Source organism: Lepidochelys olivacea (genome assembly GCF_965140295.1).
Source record: "Lepidochelys olivacea isolate rLepOli2 genome assembly, chromosome: 10".
In the NCBI taxonomy this organism is placed as follows: Eukaryota; Metazoa; Chordata; order Testudines; family Cheloniidae; genus Lepidochelys; species Lepidochelys olivacea.
In genome coordinates this window covers 42,375,921-42,401,431 of record NC_140420.1, presented here as the reverse complement: position 1 = coordinate 42,401,431, position 25,511 = coordinate 42,375,921, and the positions used below count along the sequence as shown (strand labels likewise).

General features: G+C 43.8%; 1 protein-coding gene across 10 annotated transcripts in view; it reads left to right on the top strand.

Moving 5' to 3' along the window:
* The window catches only part of NEO1 (neogenin 1), a 529,567-nt gene that overhangs the window by 372,216 nt on the left and 131,840 nt on the right, over positions 1 to 25,511 (top strand). For all 10 annotated transcript variants that reach the window (XM_084641041.1, XM_084641034.1, XM_084641039.1 and 7 more), the window contains exons 6-7: positions 748 to 902; positions 1,834 to 1,954. In XM_084641041.1, the coding sequence (XP_084497167.1) occupies positions 748 to 902; positions 1,834 to 1,954 (276 nt within the window). The remainder of the gene's footprint in view (positions 1 to 747; positions 903 to 1,833; positions 1,955 to 25,511) is intronic.

Sequence of the window (25,511 nt, the reverse complement as noted above, 5' to 3'; positions counted from 1 at the left end):
TGGGGGGGTGGAGAAATGTAAACTGAATGATTTCCTAATGTCAAAATGAATCATTTGTTTCTATCCAAAAATTTTTGTTTTGATTTTTCAGGAATTTTGACAAAAGGAAAGGAGGACTAGATTTACAAAACTGAGGAGGAGGTGGTCATGGTGCCTTCCTCACCAATGGTTAGGACCTGACCTGTGATTTGGGGGGGAGGGGGATCCTAGGTTCAGTCCTCTCTCTGTGATGTGGAGAAAGGGATTTGAACTTGGGTCTGCCAGTTTACAGAGAGTGACCCTGCAATTGGGCTATGGCATATTCTGGTTATGGGGCTTTCTCCATCTCTTCTCTAAAGCTGTTCCACTTTGTATAAATAACTAGTTACTAGAGCAGGGCTTGAATTTGGGTGTCCCACATCCTCGGTAGGTGCCCTACCTAGCAAGCTATAGAGTCATACTCTCTCTCTCTCTCTCTTTGTGGCCCAGTGACAGTGGATAGTAATTGGGTTAATTTCGACATTACTGAAACATTTTAGACTTTTTCAGTTTGATCAAAACTACTTGGTGAACTTGACACAAATATATAAATAGTTCCGGTCAACCCCAAACTGCGTCTTTCAGCAAGTAAACTTTCTGTCCCAAAAATTTCACCCAGCTCGACTTATAATTTATTTATCATTTTTATTATATAGAGTGTAAACTCCAATGATATTACCAAAGTCTAGATAAACAGTAACTTTTCTCCTTCTACCTTTATATGTAAAGCTCCACCTGAATTTCTGAAGCAGCCTGCTAATATTTATGCTCATGAATCTATGGATATTGTCTTTGAGTGTGAAGTGACTGGGAAACCAACTCCAACAGTGAAATGGATCAAGAATGGAGACATGGTGATCCCTAGTGACTACTTCAAAATTGTAGTAAGTACATTTTCATTTTCAGTCATTTCAACCTGTTGACCTATACCTTAATCCTCCTATGTATGTACATATAAGCTATGCTCTTTCACAGGGTTAGCTGCCTGTTTTTACAGTGTGTGGTTAAGGTCCAGAAACATTAAATGGCTCCGTGAATCCTTTATTGCTGTATAATCCAGTGTGAAGCATTTTATTGAAGAGCATAGACACTGTGTTCCTTACACTATAAGAGTCTGTTTCTTTATAGCATACATATTTTATGTGCAACATACGCAGTTATGAATTAATTGGTGGAAGACAATATATCAGCTTGAATTTGAACAGCCTCAGTCCTTCCCATACAGCAGAAAACTGGCAAGCCATGAGGTATATTCTGACCATAGATAGCTTGAGTTTTGTGTAGTCTTTTTGGCTGCACAAGAATTAAAATCTCAAACAAAGATGTACCATAGAGATTTACTTGTGATATAATTCTGAGTTTTGGCTGAGCAAACTTTAAAGTGTAATATGTATCTTAAAGGTTTAATCTGAGGCTACAAGACTGTGTAGGTAAGAACTTGATTTCCTAGTGTGCAGTCTGTCTTTTACAATCATTTTTGGTTTTACTAACATAATTATTTGATACATGATTGTATACTTGCCTATGCTTAACTTCTGAATGTTTGGATCAGGTTGTATGGACTTCCATAGCCTATTAATAATAGTTTTGTGCTGATTTTTGGTGTAGCCATTTGAAAATACGTGGGACAGGCTCATGGTTGTTATAATAGCCATGAGATCTGAAGATAACTCCAAAGCCCTTTTTCCATGATATTATAATATGTGGGCGTTTTCTCAAAAAGTCATAGTAAACCATTTAAAAACTAATGTGCTTGCATTTATAGTTCATTTTTAATGAATGCATCATGAAATGTTTTGCCTTTTTCCCCCTCAGAAGGAGCATAACCTGCAGGTTTTGGGTCTTGTGAAATCAGATGAAGGATTCTATCAGTGCGTTGCAGAAAATGATGTTGGAAATGCACAGGCTGGAGCCCAGCTGATAATACTTGAACATGGTAAGATAAACTGGGGAAACATGGTGCCAGAAGGGGGGGGGGGAGAGCAGTTTCAAGGGACTTTTTCTTCAAAACTCAGCTAAACCAGAAAGACTTTTTAAAGCATGAGTCATTGAGTTAAGTGTTTTTACTGTACATTAATATTTTTTAATAGGAAAAAAATGAGTGAACCCCAAACTATTCCCATTTAATATGGAGAATGTACTATGTTATCCTGGACTGTTTACTAAAAAAAAAAAAAAAAACACAATAGAGCCAGGCTAAGATAGTACTATGGCACAGATAGATAAAAATATAGTGGCTTTAGCTAAACTGAACCTGATCAATGGGACTACAGAAGTGAAAAATGAGCAGTCATGGAACTTTACACAAGTGAATTAGTTCAGACAAAATTCATTTCAATTTCAGAAGCTATTCTCCTCTGTCAGAATTTATTTGTTTAAAGTAATCTCCATCACGTCTGTAAACTGATAAAAGAATTATTTCAAAGAACATTTATGGAGTAAGATAAATATTTGTTATCGTGCGCTAGTCAGAGAAATCATTAATAACATTCACATCCTTGCCATTTAAACATATGATGTCCCATATTACATATTTTTGGTGTTAAGGGAGCATAACTACTGTCATGATAGTAGAAATACTCACTAAGAGAAACACAGAATCGTACAAATAACATCCTAGGGCATCATCTTGGATCACTCTCCCACCCTCAGGTCACAAAACTTTTGGTAATCAGTCTTAGGAGGGTAGGGGAGACAACTGATATGAAGGAGAAGGAAGACATCAGGCAAGAGAGTATTCATTTCATACTATTATTTGACTTTCGTATTGCCTGTCTGATCCTCATCTTGTTTTAGAATTAAGAATTCTTGGTGGTTCTTCGAGTGATTGTTCATGTCCATTCCAACCAGGTGTGTGCCGGCCGCGTGCACGCCAGCTGGAAGATTTTTCCCTTAGCAGCGTCCGTAGGGTGGGCCTGGGCGCCCCCTGGAGTGGCGCCTTCATGGTGCCCAATATAGGGCCCTGCCAACCATCCACCCCCCCATCCACCATCCTTCTTACCGCCGGTGACGACTAGCTAGAACTTCGCTCGCTCCAGTAGCAAGCACTTTAGCAGTGTCTGATAGTATATCATGTATATAGTTTCTCAGTTAGTTAATAGTTCCTTATAGTTATAGTTAGTTGGTTTGGGAGGTTCCCCCCCTCCCCCCACCCGGCAACCTTTCCCCTCCTGGGGTATGCCCGGGTCTCCAGGGTTTAAGCTCTGCGAGGACTGTGGCAAGTTTATGCCCAAGAGTGATGCTCACTCTTCCTGCTTGCGGTGCCTTGGTGAGAGTCACCAGAAAGAGAAGTGCCATATCTGCAAGGGTTTCCGTCCCAGTACCCTCAAAGACCAGGAACAGAGACTAAAACTTCTGTTGATGGAGGAGGCATTGAGGCCACACTCCGACCCGGGACCCACCGAACCAGCACCGAGCACATCCTTATCAGTGTGCAGCATTCCGACACCAACAGTGCACGAAACGGCTCCGACTAAGGACTCTAAGGCCTCCTGGCACCGCCACAGCTCGGGCCATAAGAAGTCGGCCTCAGCACAGCACCGCTCTCCATCCCTGGTGCCGGTAAAGAGGCCAGTGAGGGGTCAATCACCCCTCTCAAAACCTAAGGGGTCTGCGATGTCCACAAGTGCGTTGGGACAGACCACCCCCTCCTTGCTTCCACCCAGGGTCTCGTCGACTCCTGCCTCGGCCAGGGTCCAGTTGAGTCCGAACCCTCCTCAGTCCCTGGACCACCAAGGGGACATACAGCTACCATCGACGCCGCAGGCGTTCGGGCTGCCACAGACCTGATGCGCCTCCCGGTGCCGTCCTCCCCACGGAGGTGGGACAAGTTGCCAGTGACCGCAAGCCCCCCGTTCCACTCCAGGGGCAAGTCAGCCATGATGGCCCGCCATTCTCCATCACCAGCACCCGCGGCACCGCCCACATAGACAGAAGGGCCACACCGTCCCTTGGCTTCACAGCACTGCTCGCCGGTGACCCAGGGTACTTCTCCTCCGTGGTTCTCCTACTCTGAGACCTCGGAGTCAGAGGTGGACTCTTATCACTCCAGCAGATGGCGGAGCAGGAGGTCCAGGTCTTGACGGAGTCACCAGCCATACCCATGGCAGCAACAGTGGCAGCCGTCTGCTCAATGGCGCTTCTGGACACTCTGGGCTTATCACCAGAGCCAAGGTCAAGTCCACGATCCAGGACTGCGTCGGTGTCTTCGGCATCTTTCCTGCCACAGACAGCGCTGGCACTGCCTCCAGCGGCACTGTTGTCCGAGGGAGGGGCACCGCTGGCACAGCCAGCTCCAGCACCGTCTCTCCCGGCAGCCGCAGTGCCGAGGACTCCAGCTTCGACCCCAACAGCACCGTCAGGCTCAGCACCGCTGGACTTGTCGGCCCTGGCACCAGCCGCAGGGCCGAACTCACCATCAGTACCGGCACTGCAGCTCGAGTACCGTGTGCCGAGGGACCCCAGAGGGGCCAAGAGTAGTGAGCAGGGCCCGCTACCCATCCTGTCATCTTTGTCCTCGCCTGATGAAGCGGTCGCAGGGACATCGACGGCCCTGGCTCTCGAGGACAACCGTGTTCTCCAGCAGCTATTGAGACAGGCCGCTCAAAGCCTGGGGATACAGACCAAGGAGGTGGAGGAGGATTTGGACTCTGTTGTGGACATCCTCGCTCCCTCCGGCTCATCCAGGGTTCCTCTGCCACTGATAAAAACAGTAGTTAACATGTCCAAAAATCTGCGGCAGACCCTGCTTCTCTGGTCCCTAGGGCCAAGAAAACCGAGCAGCTCTACTTTGTGTTGTCTAAGGGATACAAACACCTTTATACCCACCCTCCCTCAGACTCTTTGGTGGTCAATGTAGCCAATCAGAGAGAGCACCAGGGGTTCCAAGGCTCCATCCCTAAAAACAGGGACGCTAAGAAGCTGGACCTATTTGGCCGAAAGGTCTATTTGACCGGAAGCCTGCAGCTCCGAATAACCAACCAGCAGGTCATTGTAAGCCGCTGCGGACATAACACCTGCTCGGCAATGGCTGAGCTCACGGAGCTCCTGCTTCAGGACTCTCGGGTGAAGTTCTCTGCACTGGTGGAGGAGAGGAAGTTGGTCTCCCAGGCCTCTCTGCAAGCAGCTCTGGACACAGCAATGCAGCCTCGCGCACAATGGCCATGGGGGTGGTGATGAGGCAAGGCTCCTGGCTACAAGTCTCTGGACTGCCCCACGAGGTCCAGCAGACCATACAGGACCTCCCCTTCTAGGGATCCTCCCTTTTCTCTGAAAAAACAGATAAGAGACTTCACAGTTTGAAGGACTCTAGGGGATATTCCATGCAATTCTGTGCCCCGTCCCTCTTCAGGGACCCCTCTCACGAGCAACTTCTAATTCAAGAAGTGCAGTCCCTTCTCTCAATGGGGGCAGTGGAGGAGGTTCCTCAGGAGCTAAGGGGCAATGGCTTTTACTGCTGGTATTTCCTAATACCAAAGGCTAAAGGGGGCCTCAGACCCATCCTGGACCTGTGGCAGCTCAACAAGTTTGTAAAGAAACTCAAGTTCTGCATGGTCTCACTAACCTCCATTATCCCCTCACTGGATCCAGGAGACTGGTACGTCTCCCTCGATTTGAAGGACTCGTATTTTCACATCGCAATAGTCCCACATCACAGGCCTTACCTCAGATTCGTAGTGAGCAGCGGCCACTATCAGTTTGCCGTCCTCCCGTTTGGACTGTCGACAGCTCCCCGAGTATTCAAAAAATGCATGGCAGTCATCGCGTTGTTCCTGCGCAAGTGCCAGATTCAGGTTTTTCCTTACCTCGATGACTGGCCGATCAAGGGCCGCTTCAGAGCCCAAGTGGAGGGTCAGGTTGACTTCATAAGAAGGACCTTCCTCGAATTAGGTCTCCTCCTAAACAAGGCCAAATCTATTCTGTCCCCCGTACAAAAGATAGAGTTTATAGGTGCAGTCCTGCACTCGACTCAAGCCACGGCATACCTCCCGGAAGCCAGTTTTCGCTCGCTAGGGGACATCATACGGGGCCTCAGACAGTTCCCCACGACCACAGCAAGGAACTGCCTAAAGCTGCTGGGGCACATGGCTGCATGCACCTACGTGGTACAGCATGCCAGACTCAGACTGCGCCCACTCCAGTCTTGACTGGAGTCGGTGTATCAGCCAGCCTGAGACGCTCTGGACAGCATCATAACCCTGTCCCACCCAGTGTTGGACTCCCTCCTATGGTGGCTTGACCTGCGAGTGGTTTGTACGGGAGTGCCCTTTGCCAGCCCTCTCTCTCATTGGTGACAGACGCCTCGGATATGGGCTGGGGAGCTCATCTAGGCGCTCACACACCTGGTTGGAATGGACATGAACAACATATCTTGAAGAACAAGAGTTACAAGAAAGTGAGTAACCATTTTTTATGGCAAGGAAGGTACCTGCTATGCATTCTGTTGTCCACAGAAAAGGATTCCTTTGGGTTCAGAAAAATTAAAGAAGAGATATTGTTCAGATAGGACCATAGACATTGTATGGCTGCACTTGCAATACTAGCAGAAATAGAACAGCTAGACATAATTTTGGGTGTTCAGTATACAGAGAATATACTGTACATTGTGGGTATGTTTCAGTGCTAGTTGAAGTCATTTCTGTATTTTACAAAATTTGCTACATATTTTGGAGTGAAAGATGCCACCTGCTGGATTCAACTGCTTTAGTGCTATAAACTATGGTATTTCCCCATCTGTCCAGTATTAGGAATCTGGATGCAACAATGATTTACTACTATTTGTGTGTTCAGGGAACAAAATTAAAAGTAATCTTATCTCTTCTTGAGGGATTCTGATGACTACACAAATCAGATTGAGAAGTTCTCAGAAGTTGGGAAATGGAAGGATAACTCCATGTTTTCATTTTGTTTTTAAATGTTGAATAATTCATATATCTGAGTTCTGGATTCAGGCCCTGTCCAGGCTTGTAAAACTCCCAAGAGTTTTGCTTTCCTCCTTCTCTTTCAACTTTAATTCCCTGGTGTCACTCCTCTGCTGCTTGTTTCCTCCTCCTACTGTCTCACCTTCTATCCTGCTCCAGCAATCCTACCTGTTACAGTAAAGGACTTTGCCTTACAACTCTGTCCTATCTTTTGCATGCTGCCAGAGGATTATGGAAGCAGTGTTGGTGGATTCTCATAACAGGTGTAACACTACACCTATGAAATTATGTTTCTGTTACGTGGCCTGCAATGTTTTTAACATTGCACTCCATGTGTAACACATATATGTTCTAAATACTGCTCTTTGTTGACATATAATCACAAGGTTGATAGCATAATGCACATTTAATTTTTCTTCATTGAGAATGATAGCTTAACAAGTGGTGGAGCAAAGTCACGACTGAGCTGTGCATATTAAATTCTAACTCGTGAAAAGTGGTGTACTGTGCTGCCTGCCATCACATTTATACACAGAGAGATAATATCAAAATAAGCTATTAAAGCTTTATACTATCTCAGAATAAATGAAAGGCAAGGAGGAAGTAAAATTTCAGGAAAGGGAGTGTATGGATGTCTTAAAGTACATGAAGATAGTGACCTGGTACTAATCTTTGTTTGGTGTGCAAATTAAAATATATTACACTTGAAGGTTATTGGCATGCTAACTCAAACAGCTGTTTTATAAATCTTCAGACTTGGCTCCTGGTGATGAGAAATATCAGCTTTGTGAAGTTTGAAAAATCAAATCAAAATGTACAAATGGCAAAAAATTCCTTACTGTCTGTGCATGGTTTTCTTACCTATTGAAGGTGCTTACTAAGTCAATTTCCTTCCCTTCCCAATCTCTCAGTTTTTTCTATCTTCTAAAGATGGACAAACCGATACTACTGTGATGAGAGTCATAGGAACCTAAATATAATAAGGCATCAATAGTGTCAATATTGGCAAGAAAGAGGTGGGATGTGGAAAACATAAAAAATTAGCTTGGTTAAGTGGAAAAGGCAGAATTATGCAGGACCTTGAAGGTGAGGATGAAGATCTTTGGTATTGAGAGAGGTTAAATAGCAGTACAGCTGACCACTTCCTTACCATGTATTATTTTGTGCTTCACGTCAGCTCTCAGTCACTGCCTCTTTAAACTAAATAGTCTCAGGGCTTGTCTACGCTTACCGAGGGATCAGCGCGTGGTGATTGAAGCATTGGTGGTCGATACTAGACCCACTAAATCGACCGCAGATGCTCTCCCATCAACTTCTGTACTCCACCTTAACGAGAAGCACAAAAGGAGTCAACAGGAGAGCATCTTCCGTCGACATAGCATAGTGTGGACCCCGTAGTAAGTAGATCTACTTAGATCGATCTCCCCCTGTAGTGTAGACAAGGCCTCAATCTTTCTGAATGCTTTGTATGAAAGTCTTTCTTGGTGTTTGTTTTTTGTTGTCTTGCTCTAGATCTTTCCAATTTTGGTCATGTCCTTGCTGAAGTGGGCTGGCCCAGCTAGGGAATAGTTTCAAACTGAAATATATTGTGCTCTTGTGTTTTCTGTTGTAGATGTCATAAACATCTGTATTATATATGATAATCAGCCATAGAATAAGTCTTCATTTTCTGTGCATGTACAGTAATTTCAAACTCCACAGATGCAATTCAGTGATTTGCTGCAGTCCACTGCACGCTAACAATTATAGTACACTAGAAACCTGTATATAAAACAGATTTAAAATTATAGAAATTAGATATTTTGCTTTGATAACATCACCCTTTGTGGATGAGATTTTGTTTCTTTGCATTAATGAGAAATTCTGAAAAACTTGTGGCTGAGGACAAGCTATGTGTGGCAGAGACCTTGAAACAAATAATGGGCGATTTAAAGGGGAAACAAGTTGTTAATATTTTTGGAGGGGAGGGGTCGCTGGTGCCATACTAACTGTTTGAAAAGCGGGCTGATGGGAAACGGGTGGCCTGGCTTAGACACATCTCAAAGTGCTGTTCCTCTCCGGCAGTAAAGGACTGCTCTTCTGCAGGGAGCAGAAAACTGAGGGCAGTTCTGCCTGTAGGGGGCAGGATGTGGAAAGGTCAGAGGCCTGGCAGGATGGTCTGGGTACTGTTCTTCCTGCCCTAACAATATCTCCCCTTCACTTCCCTAGCCTGCAGCATTCAGCATGTGGGTTGTGTACAATGCTCTCTCTCCCCCCAGTGCAAATATCTTGAGTCCATCCACCCTCTCCTGTATTTATGGGGATGCCTGCTTCCTAAGTTATCACACATGATTCTGAAGTATGTCTCTGGTGCCCTTCTGGCCACACTCTGACCCGCAATTTATGCAAGCTTTTAGGGATGTAGCTGTTATAAATATTACCCTCCTCTTCACCCGAGCCCTGATGCTACTCTCATTGCCTCCTGGTTCAACAGCTGAAGTACTTCTTCCTGCTTCCCTTTTAATGCTGCCATGAAGGGACTCCTGGGAGGGCTCTCTCAGACATCATATCAGGAAGGGAGAGTCTCATTCTAGTCTCAGGGAGAGGGCTCCCAGGAGTCTCTAGATCCCTCCTAAAAAGCTTTTTTTAAATGTTCATTTTTAATTTAATTATGCCCTGGTTGAGCTAGGGATGTAAAAGTTTAACTGGTAAGACTGATGCTTATCGGTTAATCAGTTTCAGTTAACATTAAATTTCGCTGCTGGCCCTGCGCACCCGGGGTACTGGCTGCTGGCCCTACTGGTTCCATTATATGTTATAATATATATATTGTCAATTCAAATATATCACTTAGTGGTGAAGTTTATGGGATCCTATCTTGCAGGGTTTTTAGAGAAACTAAGAAGCAAAAATGACCAGAGTCTTCATATTGTAATGGCAGGATATTGATCTTGTGACCTCTGGTTAATCATCTTTTGGAAGGTGAAAATACTCCAAAGGTCCTAGCAATATGTCCTTTTTTTCCTGCACAAAATACAGCAAGAAGTCCTTGCACTTCAACAAGGACAAGTGCAGAGTCCTGCACTTAGGAAGGAAGAATCCCATGCACTGCTACAGGCTGGGGACCGACTGGCTAAGAAGTAGTTCTGCAGAAAAGGACCGGGGGATTACAGTGGACGAGAAGCTATGAGAAGGATATGAGTCAGCAGTGTGCCCTTGTTGCCAAGAAGGCCAACGGCATATTGGGCTCTATTAGTAGAAGCATGGCCAGCAGATTGGGGGAAGTGATTATTCCCCTCTATTCGGCACTAGTGAGGCCACACCTGGAGTATTGTGTCCAGTTTTGGTTCCCCCACTACAGAACGGATGTGGACAAATTAAAGAGAGACCAGCGGAGGGCAACGAAAATGATTTGTTGATTTGCTGGGCCACATGACTTATGAGGAGAGGCTGAGGGAACTGGGGTTATTTAGTCTGCAGAATAGAAGAGTGAGGGTGGATTTGATAGCAGCCTTCAACTACCTGAAGGGGGGTTCCAAAGAGGGTGGAGCTGGGCTGTTCTCAGTGGTGGCAGATAACAGAATAAGAAACAATGGTCTCAAGTTGCAGTGGGGGAGGTCTAGGTTGGATATTAGGAAACACTATTTCACGAGGAGGGTGATGAAGCACTGGAATGGGTTACCTAGGGAGGTGGTGGAATCTCTATCCTTAGAGGTTTTTAAGGCCCGGCTTGACAAAGCCCTGGCTGGGATAATTTAGATGGTGTTGGTCATGCTTTGAGCAGGGGATTGGACTAGATTACCTCCTCCAACCCTAATATTCTATGATTCTAATGCTATGGATGTGAATAAGGATCACTGCAATTAAACATCTAACCCTGCAGTCCTGGCCCCAGGCCCGCCCCCATCTATGGCCCCAGCCTCCACCCCCTAATCTGTGTCCGTGTCTCCTCCCCGCCCCGGCGAGTTAGGGCTCTGCTCCCAGGCCCAGCTCTGGGGGGGTGGGGTGGAAGGGGTAAGGAGGGGGTTGGCTTTCAGCACTGCCACTATTAAGAATATTCCAGGGCCACTGGTTCACAATGAATCGACTGCGCCTATATTTATCTTTGTCAAGTGCCTTTATTAACAACTAAAACAGCCAGTCTTATGTGTAAAACTAAAACTCATTTTTTGGTTTAGCTTTTTACCTAATATCCCTGAGTCGTCCAAAAACACACACAATCTGATTAGCATTTCAACTCTACTGCTGATTTTTGTTAAGAAAAATTAACATGTTTACATGCTCTGGTGTCAGTCTTGTGTGCAGCCGATTAACAGCAAGGCCAGCATTGGAAAACATATGTTCTGCAGGCACAAATGATCCTGGAATTGCACAGATAACTCTTTGCCCATTTTCCAAGCCTTGGAAAACACTGTGCATTGACCTTCCACCGCTCCAATGGACTGCATTCCAGTGAAGAACAAGGCTCCCTGAAGTAATTTTCCAGTTCATTTTCTACTACATTCTTCTCATTCTCCTTTCTGGTGTAATCTTCACGTAAAAGCATCACCATAGCACTCTTCTGAGTTTCATGCATTTTTTTGGCACTGGCTCTATCGGCTCATCCGGTTCAGCACTTCTCGGTTCAGCGTTAGCACTCAGAGGTTCTTCTGTTTCTAACATCAATGCCAGTTGCAGAAGCTTTGATTTAGCAGTGATCTGGACAGCAGGTGAAAGAAACCGCATGTGCTTATGGCATGGATCTAACAAGGAGGCAATAAGTGCAGGTTTGGCAGTTATGGCAGGATCGTTGGGTTTTATGCGATGCTCCAGAGAGTGATGAACAGCAGCTTTGAAATCAGTGACTTTTCCATTTTCGACAGGAGCTTTGCTTCCAAGGTGAGCTTGAAGAAGACTGTTGCAAATTGGATAAATATTTGAAATCGACACTGACTGTTCAGCTGACATGGCAGTTGTAGTGCATTTTAAAGTGGAAAGTACTGTTAAGATATCCTCTATTAATTGCCAGTGCTCATCTTGCAGCTGAAGCGTTCAGGCATCAGATTGTTTTGTTACAGAGCAATCTGAAAGTGCAGCTGTTATCGCCCACCTTTGCTCATTGAATCTTTCGAACATGTCATATACTGAATTTCAGCGAGTTGTACATGGCTGGATGAGATGGTGTTGCATAACCTGAAACTGTGTTTGTTTTCTTTCAAGTGCATTTGCAGCCACGGTGCTGTGGTGGAAGTGTGCAACTAGTCTACTTGCAGCTGCAACAGCATGATCCACACTACTTGAAGAAAACTCATCATTTATGGCTAGCTGAAAAGTATGGGCAAACCAATTGATAGATTCCCATGTAACATATCTTGGTGTGTTAGCGAGAACAATGTTGCTTGCATTGTCATGTACGTATGCCAAGACATGGCCTGTCAGACCCCATCTTTCCACTGTAGCGTTTAGTTTTTCAGCAAGGTTTTCTGCTATATGTCATTCTGCCATACATTCAGTTTGTAAAACTGTGGATCAAAGCTCCCAATTCTCAATATAATGGCATGTTACAGTCATGTAGCTTTCTGTAGTTAATTCCATCCAGCAGTCAGTGGTGAAAGCTACTTTACCGTTTTCAAATTTTTCCCAGACAGACTTCACACAGTCTTCATAGCACTTCTCTAGTTGCGAAGTTATAGTCTGTCTCATAGGCACACGGTATTCAGATTCTACTAAACTCATCAATGCATGAAAACCTGTACCCTCAACGACACTTACAGGCAGCATATGTATAGTGATCGTGGTACACAAGTCCGTTAGTTTTTCCTCACGTTGTGTGTTGCATTTTCTTGAACTGCCAGAAACAAACGCTTTGAGCGTTGTTTGATTTTTGCCTTCTGTTTCACATGAAACAGAGGGATGTTTCAGCTTCAAATGGTTCAGTGATGCTCTGGTGCTGTTTGCATCCCTCAGCTCTGTATTACACAGTTTACATTTAACGGTGTCTTCTGTTGTTTTTGTGAAATGATTCCAGGCAGTACTCCTTTTCTATCTTTACTATGGAACAGTAGTTACCAAAAATCACGATAACTTGCATGATGATGTTTGAAGGACGCTACCAAAGTGTGACGGGAGGAGGGGACACGGACAGTATTAACTGCTTGCTGTATTTTGCATGGGAAAACAAGGACATATTGGTAGGACCTTTGGAGTATTTTCACCTTCCAAAAGAAGATTAACCAGTGATCATAAGATCAGTTTCCTTCCATTACAAGATGAAGACTGTGGTCATTTTTGCTTCTTAGTTTCTCTAAAAACCCTGCAAGATAGGATCCCATAAACTTCACCAGAAAGTAATATATCTGAATTGACAATATATATATATTATAATATATAATGGATCCAGTAGGGCTGGCAGCCGGGACCACAGGCATGCGGGGCCGGCAGCCAGGACCCCGGGTGCTCAGGGATGCAGCCAGGAGGGACCCCGGGTGCGGGGCTGGCAGTGGAGGCCCACATAAAATGTGGGGGTGTTGCAGCACCCTCTGCACTCCTAGTTTCCCACCTATGTGAACTCCTTAACTGTTAACCGTTTAACTAATATAATTTATTAGGTTACACAGTTACTATTTTATACCCTATTTACATCCCAAGGTTGAGCAAATACTGATCTTTATCGTCATTCTTTTGCAATATAGGGATCAGGGATACACAACTCATCCAGTGTAACAAAGTTCTTTCCTACCAGCATTTTTAGAGTATTATTTTGTGCATACTCTGTGTTAAAATCTTTGATGGCTACTATACAAAACTGTTTTTGTTTTTTTTTTATAGTGGTTAAATGTTGGTGAAAGGTCTGAGAGCTGCTACTAGGACCTGCAGTCCAGCCACTTGCAGTGTAGCAGTCAGTTGGGGGCTGGAAAAGAACAGGTGGTAGCAACTAGAAGGAGGTGCCTTGAGGGGAGGAAGGCAGATGGTTTACTGTCACCCCTACATGACAGGCACTTGACAGGTATTCAGGCAGCCAAAAAGTGAATCATTATTGATTGCCGCCTACAAAAAATTCATAGACTGTAAATAAATATGCTGATTTATGTAGACAACTGTTTCAAAACATCATTTAAAATACACTATATACTATCTTCAAAGTCATAAAGTAAACATAGTAGAGTAAGTGTGTTTTGAACCTTTCTACTGCAGAAGCTAGTGTTTCCCTGCCTGTTTTTTTTTTTTTCCTTAGTTTGTAGATGTTAGAAGAGTGAAATCCTGAGAGCAGGGGGTTGGATTGAGCTGGTACCCAGAAGTATGCCATGTCATCTCTTTTCTGGTCGTACCATCAGTTTCTGTAGCCTTTAAACTTTAATGAAAAATAGTTTATAGCCTTATGAGTGCAGAGAGAACCGTATGAATGGGAACCAGTGCAATATTGTCAGTAGCAAAGGGCTTCAGAAAGACACAAACATAGGTCCAAAAAGTGTGAATTTCCCCCTTTTACTGACTGGGGCATTAACTTTAAATTTGAATTATGAACCTTTTTGTATTTCCTATTTTCCTACTCATCACTTTGTGAGAAACGTAAGTTTGGAATTGCATTCACAGTCTGACTTTTTAGACCAAACTTGGTTAGAATATTGCACCTTTCCTGGTTGCACTGAATGGATATTGGCTCTTCCATTGAGGTCTCTTTCTATGTAAATCCTAATTCTGAGGATGTTTTTAAAATGCACTTTGGCCTAGCTCTTTCTGACTGTGGTTATTAAAGAAACTCTCTCGGGGTATCATTGCTGCATGGATCATCTCAGCTTGTATTGATCCACCTTAGTCTCTATGGAAGTTTAATGATCAGCTATCTAACATCCCATCTTACTTTAATTGTCTCATGGGTGTATGTAGGAGCCCTGGGATATGCAGCTCATGTGAAAGCCTTGCAAAGTATAAGGCGTCTCAGAATTTGTTGAAAGATGTTGCCAGGACCAAGAGATTTCAGCAAGGGCCATGCTACAGATATTGGGTTGCATACCTTCAACAGTGTTCACGGCATCCCTTACGTGAGAGGAAGGATGGGATTGTGGGTAAAGCACTGGAGTGGGAAGCAGGAGATCTGGGTTCAATTCACAGCTTTCCCACAGACCAGTGCAGTCTTGGACAATTTGCTTAACTCTGTGCCTGAACTAACGCCTAACTTGTAAAGTGGGGATGGTGGTACCTACCTCTTATCTCACACCCTCTGTCTGAATTTGGGGACTCTAGGCAATACATGCCATTTTTATTTATTTATTTTTGTATCAGTAGGAAACCACCTCAGTGGACTCTGAGAATACAATGCAATGCAAGCAAGCCACCAACAGACTCTCACGTTACATCTGGATGACAAACAATTTCAGCTTCTCTAGTTTGGTGCCAGTTAAGGGCTATCTCCAGTTAGAGCTGGATTTCCAGATTTCTTCTTCTCAACCACAGATGCAACCTACCTGGAGATGAGGTGCTCTCACAGAGGGGCTTCATACTTAGAGCACTTGATCTCTTCCAGCAGGATCTTTAGAGATTGTGTATGCCAAAATGGTGGTTCTGATCTGGATTGGCAAATCAGGCCACAATGTTTTACAAAAAAAAAAAAAAAAAGCAGAGATCAGGATTATGCTTCCTCTGTTAGGAAACCCAGTAGATGTGGATCTGAGTAGTGTCCAGCAAGACATTTCTGGTAACCACTTCTCCGGCAGTAAAGGAAAATATCACAGACAGGCTAAATATATGGCTGTTCCCCACCAGTGTTCCCAGGGATATGGAGTTTTAAATCTGTTCAGAACTGACAACAAAAAGCTATTAATGCTCTGGTCAAGGCACAATGCACCCAACTGAAGGGCACCATTTCTTTTCACCAGGTAGTGAAGAGGAAGCTTTCATGTTCTTCTCCACCAGTACTTCTAATGGCAAAGGTTCTAACCAACCACAGGGGAGAGAGAGGTTCAACTATCTTAATTACACCATATTAGCCCTGGAAATATTGTTCTCAAACTAGCTGAAAATAGTAGTGATAAATTGGATGTGGTGGAAAGTCTAGCCACATGTGATCACATCCTGTCAACATGGCTTCTGAGAGGGTAATTAAAGAGATGCTTGATGTTTCAGAGCAGGCATCCCAAGTCCTCCTGGCTCCTCTTGAATGTATGTACAAGACATCTAAACTTTATATGGAAAAGGCTAGTGGTCTGATTTGAAAAAGTCCATATGGATCATTTCAAATACCCTCCCCCATAAAATACATGATTACCTTCATTTGTGTGGGTCAGAGACAAATAATCTACATGTTATTTTTGCCATTATTTTGGACTATCGTGCACATGTAAAAGGTAAATCAGTTTCTAGGCCACTTGCCATTAGTTTAATGTGAAAACGTTTTTTTAAATTAATTTTTCTGGAGTTGAACAGATTGTGAGTTGAGATATAATATTGTAGTGTTAGAGGTATAATAGAGGAAATGCTGACTTAATATACCATAGAATTTTGTAAAGCTACAAAAATATTAGGAAATTATGCAAAATATGAACAGTTGGAAGAGAATAAAAATTCTACACTGAATCAGAGGATGACCAGAGATGGCCAGCCCTCTGTGGAGATAGAGGTGGTTAGGGACTATTTAGAAAAGCTGGACGTGCACAAGTCCATGGGGCCGGACGAGTTGCATCCGAGAGTGCTGAAGGAATTGGCGGCTGTGATTGCAGAGCCACTGGCCATTATCTTTGAAAACTCGTGGCGAACCGGGGAAGTCCCGGATGACTGGAAAAAGGCTAATGTAGTGCCAATCTTTAAAAAAGGGAAGAAGGAAGATCCTGGGAACTACAGGCCAGTCAGCCTCACCTCAGTCCCTGGAAAAATCATGGAGCAGGTCCTCAAAGAATCAATCCTGAAGCACTTGCATGAGAGGAAAGTGATCAGGAACAGCCAGCATGGATTCACCAAGGGAAGGTCATGCCTGACAAATCTAATCGCCTTTTATGATGAGATTACTGGTTCTGTGGATGAAGGGAAAGCAGTGGATGTCTTGTTTCTTGACTTTAGCAAAGCTTTTGACACGGTCTCCCATAGTATTCTTGTCAGCAAGTTAAGGAAGTATGGGCTGGATGAATGCACTATAAGGTGGGTAGAAAGCTGGCTAGATTGTCGGGCTCAACGGGTAGTGATCAATGGCTCCATGTCTAGTTGGCAGCCGGTATCAAGTGGAGTGCCCCAAGGGTCGGTCCTGGGGCCGGTTTTATTCAATATCTTCATAAATGATCTGGAGGATGGTGTGGATTGCACTCTCAGCAAATTTGCGGATGATACTAAACTGGGAGGAGTGGTAGATACGCTGGAGGGGAGGGATAGGATACAGAAGGACCTAGACCAATTGGAAGATTGGGCCAAAAGGAATCTGATGACGTTCAATAAGGATAAGTGCAGGGTCCTGCACTTAGGACGGAAGAACCCAATGCACAGCTACAGACTAGGGACCGAATGGCTAGGCAGCAGTTCTGCGGAAAAGGACCTAGGGGTGACAGTGGACGAGAAGCTGGATGTGAGTCAGCAGTGTGCCCTTGTTGCCAAGAAGGCCAATGGCATTTTGGGATGTATAAGTAGGGGCATAGCGAGCAGATCGAGGGACGTGATCGTTCCCCTCTATTCGACATTGGTGAGGCCTCATCTGGAGTACTGTGTCCAGTTTTGGGCCCCACACTTCAAAAAGGATGTGGATAAATTGGAGAGAGTCCAGCCAAGGGGAACAAAAATGATTAGGGGACTGGAACACATGAGTTATGAGGAGAGGCTGAGGGAGCTGGGATTGTTTAGCCTGCAGAAGAGAAGAATGAGGGGGGATTTGATAGCTGCTTTCAACTACCTGAAAGGGGGTTCCAAAGAGGATGGCTCTAGACTGTTCTCAATGGTAGCAGATGACAGAACGAGGAGTAATGGTCTCAAGTTGCAGTGGGGAAGGTTTAGATTGGATATTAAGAAAAACTTTTTCACTAAGAGGGTGGTGAAACACTGGAATGCGTTACCTAGGGAGGTGGTAGAATCTCCTTCCTTAGAGGTTTTTAAGGTCAGGCTTGACAAAGCCCTGGCTGGGATGATTTAACTGGGAATTGGTCCTGCTTTGAGCAGGGGGTTGGACTAGATGACCTTCTGGGGTCCCTTCCAACCCTGATATTCTATGATTCTATGACTCTTTTGGGTTTCCCCCCTTAAGGCTATTTTTCTTCTTCCCACAAGCAGAAATTGCTGAAAACACTTTTGTGTGTGTGTTTTTTCAGGTGACGTATTGCTAAGCAATGGAAATCAGAAAAGGTCCCTATGGTACACAAATGGATTTCAGAAATCTAAGTGTGCTACCAGTGAAACACTGGTTTATAGACTAGGACTAAATAAGATTTTTCCAGAAAATTTGAATCCTTGCCTAGGTATAAAGGTTTATTTTAAAAATGGATCATGGAACACAAGGGAGAAGAAAGTAGTAGTAATCATTGACAAGTTGCTGTATGTGAACAGCAACTATTTCTGCCCCAGGAATCAAATACCTAAAGAGATTTGATCATTCCCATCTGGTCTTGTGTGGGAAGTAAACTGTAGGGGTATGTGTACACAGCAGTGTAAGCTCAAGGTTCAAACTCAAGCTCCAGCCTTACCTCCTTCTTCTGTCTATACACAAATTGTGCTAATCCAGGGTTTGGACCAAGGATCCCAGGACCCCACATGGGTAGAGGGTCTGAGCTGAGTCAAGCTGGGACACAGGATTCAAGTCTTATTGCTTTGCAATGTAGATGCAGCCCCATTGGACTCGTGCTGTGGGAGTCTACCAAAAGTATTCCATAATCCCATGGACTGTCCTCCGGACAGTAAAGTTTGGTGGACAGTCAAAGTTTTCCACACTGCACAGTGATCAAAGGGTTAGAGTAGCCATATTTTGGGAGGGTGTGACATACCCAGGGTACAGTCTAGATTGAATAGCCATGTCACCACTGTCGTCTTACCTGGGGTGCCCTTTACACTGCTTTGTTGTCGTAGCCTCCAGTCTAGATGGTTTACAAACAGTAACCAGCATGTAAATCACTCCCAGCTATGTCTGCCTGTGCTGCAGCGAGCCAGCCACATCTGGGCTCTTACCAGCCTTGGGTATAGTACAAGATGACTCCAACTCACTCACTGTACTGTCCAGCCCTGTCCTGGACAATACAAGAATGTTAAGTCTGTTATTTCATTAAGCTAACAATATACCAATTATTTCAAATAGTTCTTTAGATACTTCAGTTTAAATACACTGGATTAGATAAAACAGTAAAACAAGTTTATTAACTACAGAGAGAGAGAGATTTTAAGTGAACACAAGTAATGAGCATAAAAGTCAGAAATGGTTACAAGAAAAATAAAGATAAAATGCAATTAGTGGCTAACTTAACAAACTATGTTAAATTCAAAGCAAAGTTTTCTTCACCATATGCTCTCAACAGTTACTGGCCCAACTTCTTAGGTCAGGACCCCTTCTTCAGGTTAATGGCTGCTCCTTTTCCAGCTGAAATGCTTACCATTTCCAGCTGAGATTGAGGAGACAAAGAGTCTATAGGAAAGGATCTCACGTGTTGGAGCTTCCTGCTTGATGACTGTTTACTGCTTAAATGCAAATTAAGCAGAACACACATTCCTTTGTTTGAGACAGACCTGTTTTCCAACCTCAGTTTGGAACATATATTAATAATACCATACAATGGACTCTTATAACTTCACATGTTGCCACATGTATTTTATCAGGACGATATTGACCAGCAAACTGAGTTTTCAGATGATACCTTACAAGGCATACTTAGTTCAAAGATTATTATAACAGTGTGTAAGTTGTGGACACAAGGGTACATTTGATCACAGAGGGCGCTAGGAAGTCTGCGATATGGGTGGGTGGACTTGAACCCACATAATACAGTGTAGATACTGGAGCCCCAGGTTGGGACCAAGGGTTCAACAATGCATAACCTGGGGTTACAAATGAATGTAGACACTCAAACCCTAAGTTAACAAACCCAGAGTCTTGAGTTCTACTAACCCTGGGTTTTTATAACAGTGTAGACATACCTTCAGCCTGGACTCTGACTCAAGTTTGAGCCCAGGCTCCCTTTCTGTTCTCACACAAATCAGTCTGACTCATGTCAGTAAGCAGTCAGGACACAGGTCCTAGGATCCTGCTATGGTCATGGCTCAGACCCCAAGTCCAAGCCCTGTCATATTGCAGTGTGGACACAGCTCAAGGCTTAGACCAAAGTCAGAAGGTCTATGTAGTGCAGTGTGGACGTGGTAGCACAGCTGTGAGACCTGGGTCCAGCAATTGTAAATCCAAATTTTCAGTGGAGTGTGGATGCTCAAGTGCAGGCTTGGAAACGCAAGGTCCATGAAACTGAGTCCAACTGACTGAGGTTTACAGTGTGGTGTAGACGTACCCAAAAAGTGTACTGGTCATTTGCTAAGATACATATCTTCAGAGAACAAAAATTATAGGTGAATTTCTTTCATCAGCCTGATACCCTCCACTTTGATCTATTAATTATCAACATATAGTTACAGTGTGCTGGAACAATTTTTATAGTAGGGATGCTGACAGACATTGAACAAAACTGTAACCCCTGTATATGATGGAAACCATTTCAACTCAGAGGGTGCTGCCACATCCCCAGCACCACTAGTTCCAGAACCTATGTATAGTTATGTGAATTAGTTACTCAGCAGACTAAGGATGGTGTTTAGTTAAGTCTTAACATGACAGAAGTTTTTTTTTATTTGTCTGTAGTGGCTTTTAAGGCTTAAAATACTTAAGGGTGGTGGTTTGTCATGGACAAAATGGGAATATAAGGTCTTTAGCGAAAAAGCTAAGTCTCACATTTACAAAGAACAATGAGAAATGTCATGAGGTGGTGTTAGTTTGACCAAAATATCCTGTTTTTGACCATAAGTTATTTAAAAGTGTTTAATGATAGGTAATACTTTTAAATTATTTTAAAATCTGTCTCTCTCATATGTATTCCACTGCACTTGTGCTCTCTGTCTTTACATACACACATGCACGTACGTACGTACATTAAAAAATGAAAGTCTTATTACAGTGTTATAAAGACCACGACTTTTTATAAAAAATTCTAAAAGCAATGGCTGTGGTAAACATATAGCCTTAAGATTGATTGAAGAATAAAGTTTTAACAGGTAGTGACTATGCATGTGTTGGAAGTAAGGTGGAAGCTTTTCAGACCTCACTGTCTGGAACACTTACATTATTTTTGGTTAAAATATCAAAAGTGCAGAGTCTGAATTATGGATGAAGAGCTGGAAAAATCTCATTTTGAAAATTGAGTATTAGGAACATAAAATAATATCAGAAACCTCAAAACGTCTTCAAATAACATTTTGTAAAATCATATCCAAAACCTGACCAAGTTTTTGTAACTAGTTGTATCAATTTTGTGGATTAGTTTGTTTAAACACAACAGTATGTTTATTCTTTTTATATTGAAGGACCTTTTCATTTTAATGTACATTGTCCAGCTAAATTCTTCCTCTTGGGAAATCAGTAATATATTTCTTACGCTGTAGATATATTAAGTACTGCAAGAATGCTGCAAACTCAGTGCTTTTTCCATTAAATCTATTTGATTTCTTGATTTAGTCAAATGACCTTTGCCTTTTTCCTGTTTGAGGTTCCAATGCAGCAAGATACTTCAAGACATGCCTAGGCATGAATAGTTCCACTGATTTTAAGAAATTAAATTCAAGAAATTTGACTACTACTTAAGTAGAACTCATTAAATCTGGAAGTTAGAGATGTCATAATTTCAATTCAGTGGTACTACTTATGCTTAAAGTATTGAAGCTAAGATAAGTGCTGAATGGAGATCTAACTTGGTAATTTTTTTTAATAGCTGTCAGTATGAAATGCTATTCCACACTAATCCCCTGTGTGGACTCTCTGATTCTACACTGAGAGTGCCTTTGTGAGGTTTAGCTTAATCTGCTTTGGAAATGGATTAAACTAATCCATAAAAAGACACTTTTAGTGCAGAATAGGTGTGTCTAAAGGGGGAGCTGGTGCAGAACAGCTATTACACTCTAAATTCATACCCCCGTTTATTTTGCAACATCTTTACCTTTCTAGACAAGCCCTTAATTACACTTGAAAAGGCATTTGAACAGATATAGCAAAGGAGTTACCCTGATGTTTCAGAAGGCAAAGATATCCAGAAGATGAGATATATCGTGTGTGAAATGCATAGGTTCATAGAGGGATGGTTACAGGGAGGGGACAGACTGAGAGAGAGGATCAAAGGCATCATGAGTACCAGAACTCAATATTCAATCAGAAGAATCGAGGTAGAAAGTTAGGACCAGTTTTTCTGGCAAACAACTGACCGCTTTACTCCCATCATGAAAAATTAACAGCAGGGGATACACCCACCAGCATAACATTGTCTTGCATCATAGAATCATAGAATATCAGGGTTGGAAGGGACCTCAGGAGGTCATCTAGTCCAACCCCCTGCTCAAAGCAGGACCAATTCTCAATTAAATCATCCCAGCCAGGGCTTTGTCAAGCCTGACCTTAAAAACTTCTAAGGAAGGAGATTCTACCACCTCCCTAGGTAACGCATTCCAGTGTTTCACCACCCTCCTAGTGAAAAAGTTTTTCCTAATATCCAACCTAAACCTCCCCCACTGCAACTTGAGACCATTACTCCTTGTCCTGTCCTCTTCTACCACTGAGAATAGTGTAGAACCATCCTCTCTGGAACCACCTCTCAGGTAGTTGGAAGCAGCTATCAAATCCCCCCTAATTCTTCTCTTCTGCAGACTAAACAATCCCAGTTCCCTCAGCCTCTCCCCATAAGTCATGTGTTCCAGACCCCTAATCATTTTTGTTGCCCTTCGCTGGACTCTTTCCAATTTATCCACATCCTTCTTTTAGTGTGGGGCCTAAAACTGGACACAGTACTCCAGATGAGGCCTCACCAATGTCGAATAGAGGGGGACGATCACGTCCCTCGATCTGCTCGCTATGCCCCCTACTTATACATCCCAAAATGCCATTGGCCTTCTTGGCAACAAGGGCACACTGCTGACTCATATCCAGCTTCTCGTCCACTGTCATCCCTAGGTCCTTTTCCGCAGAACTGCTGCCTAGCCATTCGGTCCCTAGTCTGTAGCTGTGCATTGGGTTCTTCCGTCCTAAGTGCAGGACCCTGCACTTATCCTCATTAGTCTCACTGTCCAGTCCAGTGACCATCTCATCCATTGCGTGCACTACCCTCATCTTCTCCTCCGCCTCCTATCTCCTATCATCTGAGCCATCATCTCTCTTTTACTATGATGATGTCAGTAATGAATATTATCATATATCATTGCATAGCAGGGGTTCTCAACCTTTTTCTTTCTGAGGCCCCCCTCAACATGCTATAAAAATTCCAGGGCCCGGCTGGGGGAAAGGGACTCGGGGCTCCAGGCACCACCAGCCAGAGGAGCAGCTGCCCTGCACTGCCTGGCTCTGGCTTCCCACCTAGGATCTGGCCAGAGGGTGGGACCTGAGGGGGGTTGGAACTCCTCCAAGGACTGCCCCACTGTGGGTAAGGCACTGCAGTTTGGGAGGGAGCAACAGCCTCGTGCCCCCTCAACTCTGCCAGTGGGGCTTCAGCCTGTGCTACTCCCGTCTTCAGTGGGGAGGGGGGGGAGCTCAGGGTTTCATCTCCGCACTGCTCCCAGCTTCAGCGCGGAGGAGAGGGGAGCTCAAGGTTTCAGCCCCACACTGCTCCCGGCTTTAGCCCTGCGGGGAGAGGGTGGGTGGTGCCAGGGGTGCGGCTTCAGGCCTGCATTGCTCCCTGTTACAACTGTGGGGGGTGTGGTGGGGGCGCCGTGGCTCGGAGTTTCAGTGGGGGGGCCGCAGACCCCTGGTTGATAACTGATGGTGTATAATATAGTATAAGGCCAGGAGGTCCCAGTAGTAACTCCTGTTTATCACCATCTGTTAAATTTCACCCAGTTGCCCCTGTGTAGAGCCCAAAAATTTGGGTTAGACTAAAGCTTTTCAGTCACTGGGAGACTAAACAGTGATGGATAGGTTTGGGGGTATGTTTCCACAGAGGCCTTGGTTCTACTTGGTTGTTTGGCAAAAACCCATAAGGATTCATTCAAATTGAAAGTTTGATTAAACATAAGAAAGAACAAGAAATTAGCATTCATATTGAAACTCTGGTTGAGCAATTATGCAAAACAAATGTAAACAAAACCTTTTAAGTCCATCTCCGTTTGGAGGCAAAATATCGATCTCATATTTTCAGAGCAACCTTCCTTTGAGGAAAAGGAAAAGGTTAATTTTACTTTGTTCTGATGTGAGAAGGGCATTCACTTATCCTGTTCTGATAAACAGACACAATATGGAGAAGAGACAGGATGGAAAAGATGGGTGAAATATGGCTTTTGTTGATGTTTTTGGAACACTAGACTGTTGGTCAGGAATGAATGGCTGCTTTGGCTGGCAAATTGACATTGATACCTACTGCATGGGCCCTGGTTCATTCTCTGGTCAGGGACATCATCTGTTTGGATCCTTTCTCCTTAGACAAGGCAGGTTTGGATGAATGAAGTGTAGTTTTATTTTAGGATTTGATGAAAAGCGGAGAAAATGAGAAATAGGATAGGCAGCATATTTTATTTTGATTAGTTTGTCCACCAATTAAACCCATTTCCATAAGGCCAGACTTGTCATAGGTAACTTTGTTCACAAATTTTCTTGTTTACTAAGTATGATCTCATCTCAGTCCTTAACTTATATCAGTAGGCCATATTTGTTTGGACTACTTCAATTTTTCTTTCAGGTTTTCCTGCACCGGTCCATAACATTCATTTATTAAAAATAGGTCAAGTTGTTTTCCATAGTTCATTCTTAAGCAGACAATAAGTCATAGATCATGATGACATCGTATGAACTTTCACATACTTTTCATAGTTGCTTAGGATAAATGTTTGGGTCCAATAATCAGAACAGTGCCTCAGGTAGAGGTCAGGACAGACTAATATGCCACTATGGCCCAAGGCCTCTGCAGTAGCAGGGAATTGATTAGGTGGGTTATGCTCAGGTGATCTATGCTCCATGCTGCAGAGGAAGGCTGAAAAATCCCAAGGTCCCTGCCAGTTTGACCTGACCCTAAATCAGTTGGACACTGAGCATACAAAGAAAACACACCATGAAAGCATCCAGAAAGAGGGTTCTCTTTACCACCTCAAAGCACTGGTCCACCCCATCCAATGTCTTATCTTCACTGGTGGGGCCACATCTGGAGTATTGCATCCAGTTTTGGGTCCCCCACTAAAGAAGGGAAGTGGACAAATTGGAGAGAATCCAGCGGAGGGCAACGAAAATGATCAGGGGGCTGGGACACATGACTTACAAGGAGAGGCTGAGGGAACTGGGCTTGTTTAGTCTGCAGAAGAGAAAAGTGACGGGGGATTTGATAGCAGCCTTCATCTACCTGAAGGGGGGTTCCAAAGAGTGGTAGCAGATGACAGAACAAGAAGCAACGGTCTAAAATTGCAGTATGGTGGGAGGTCTAGGTTGGATATTAG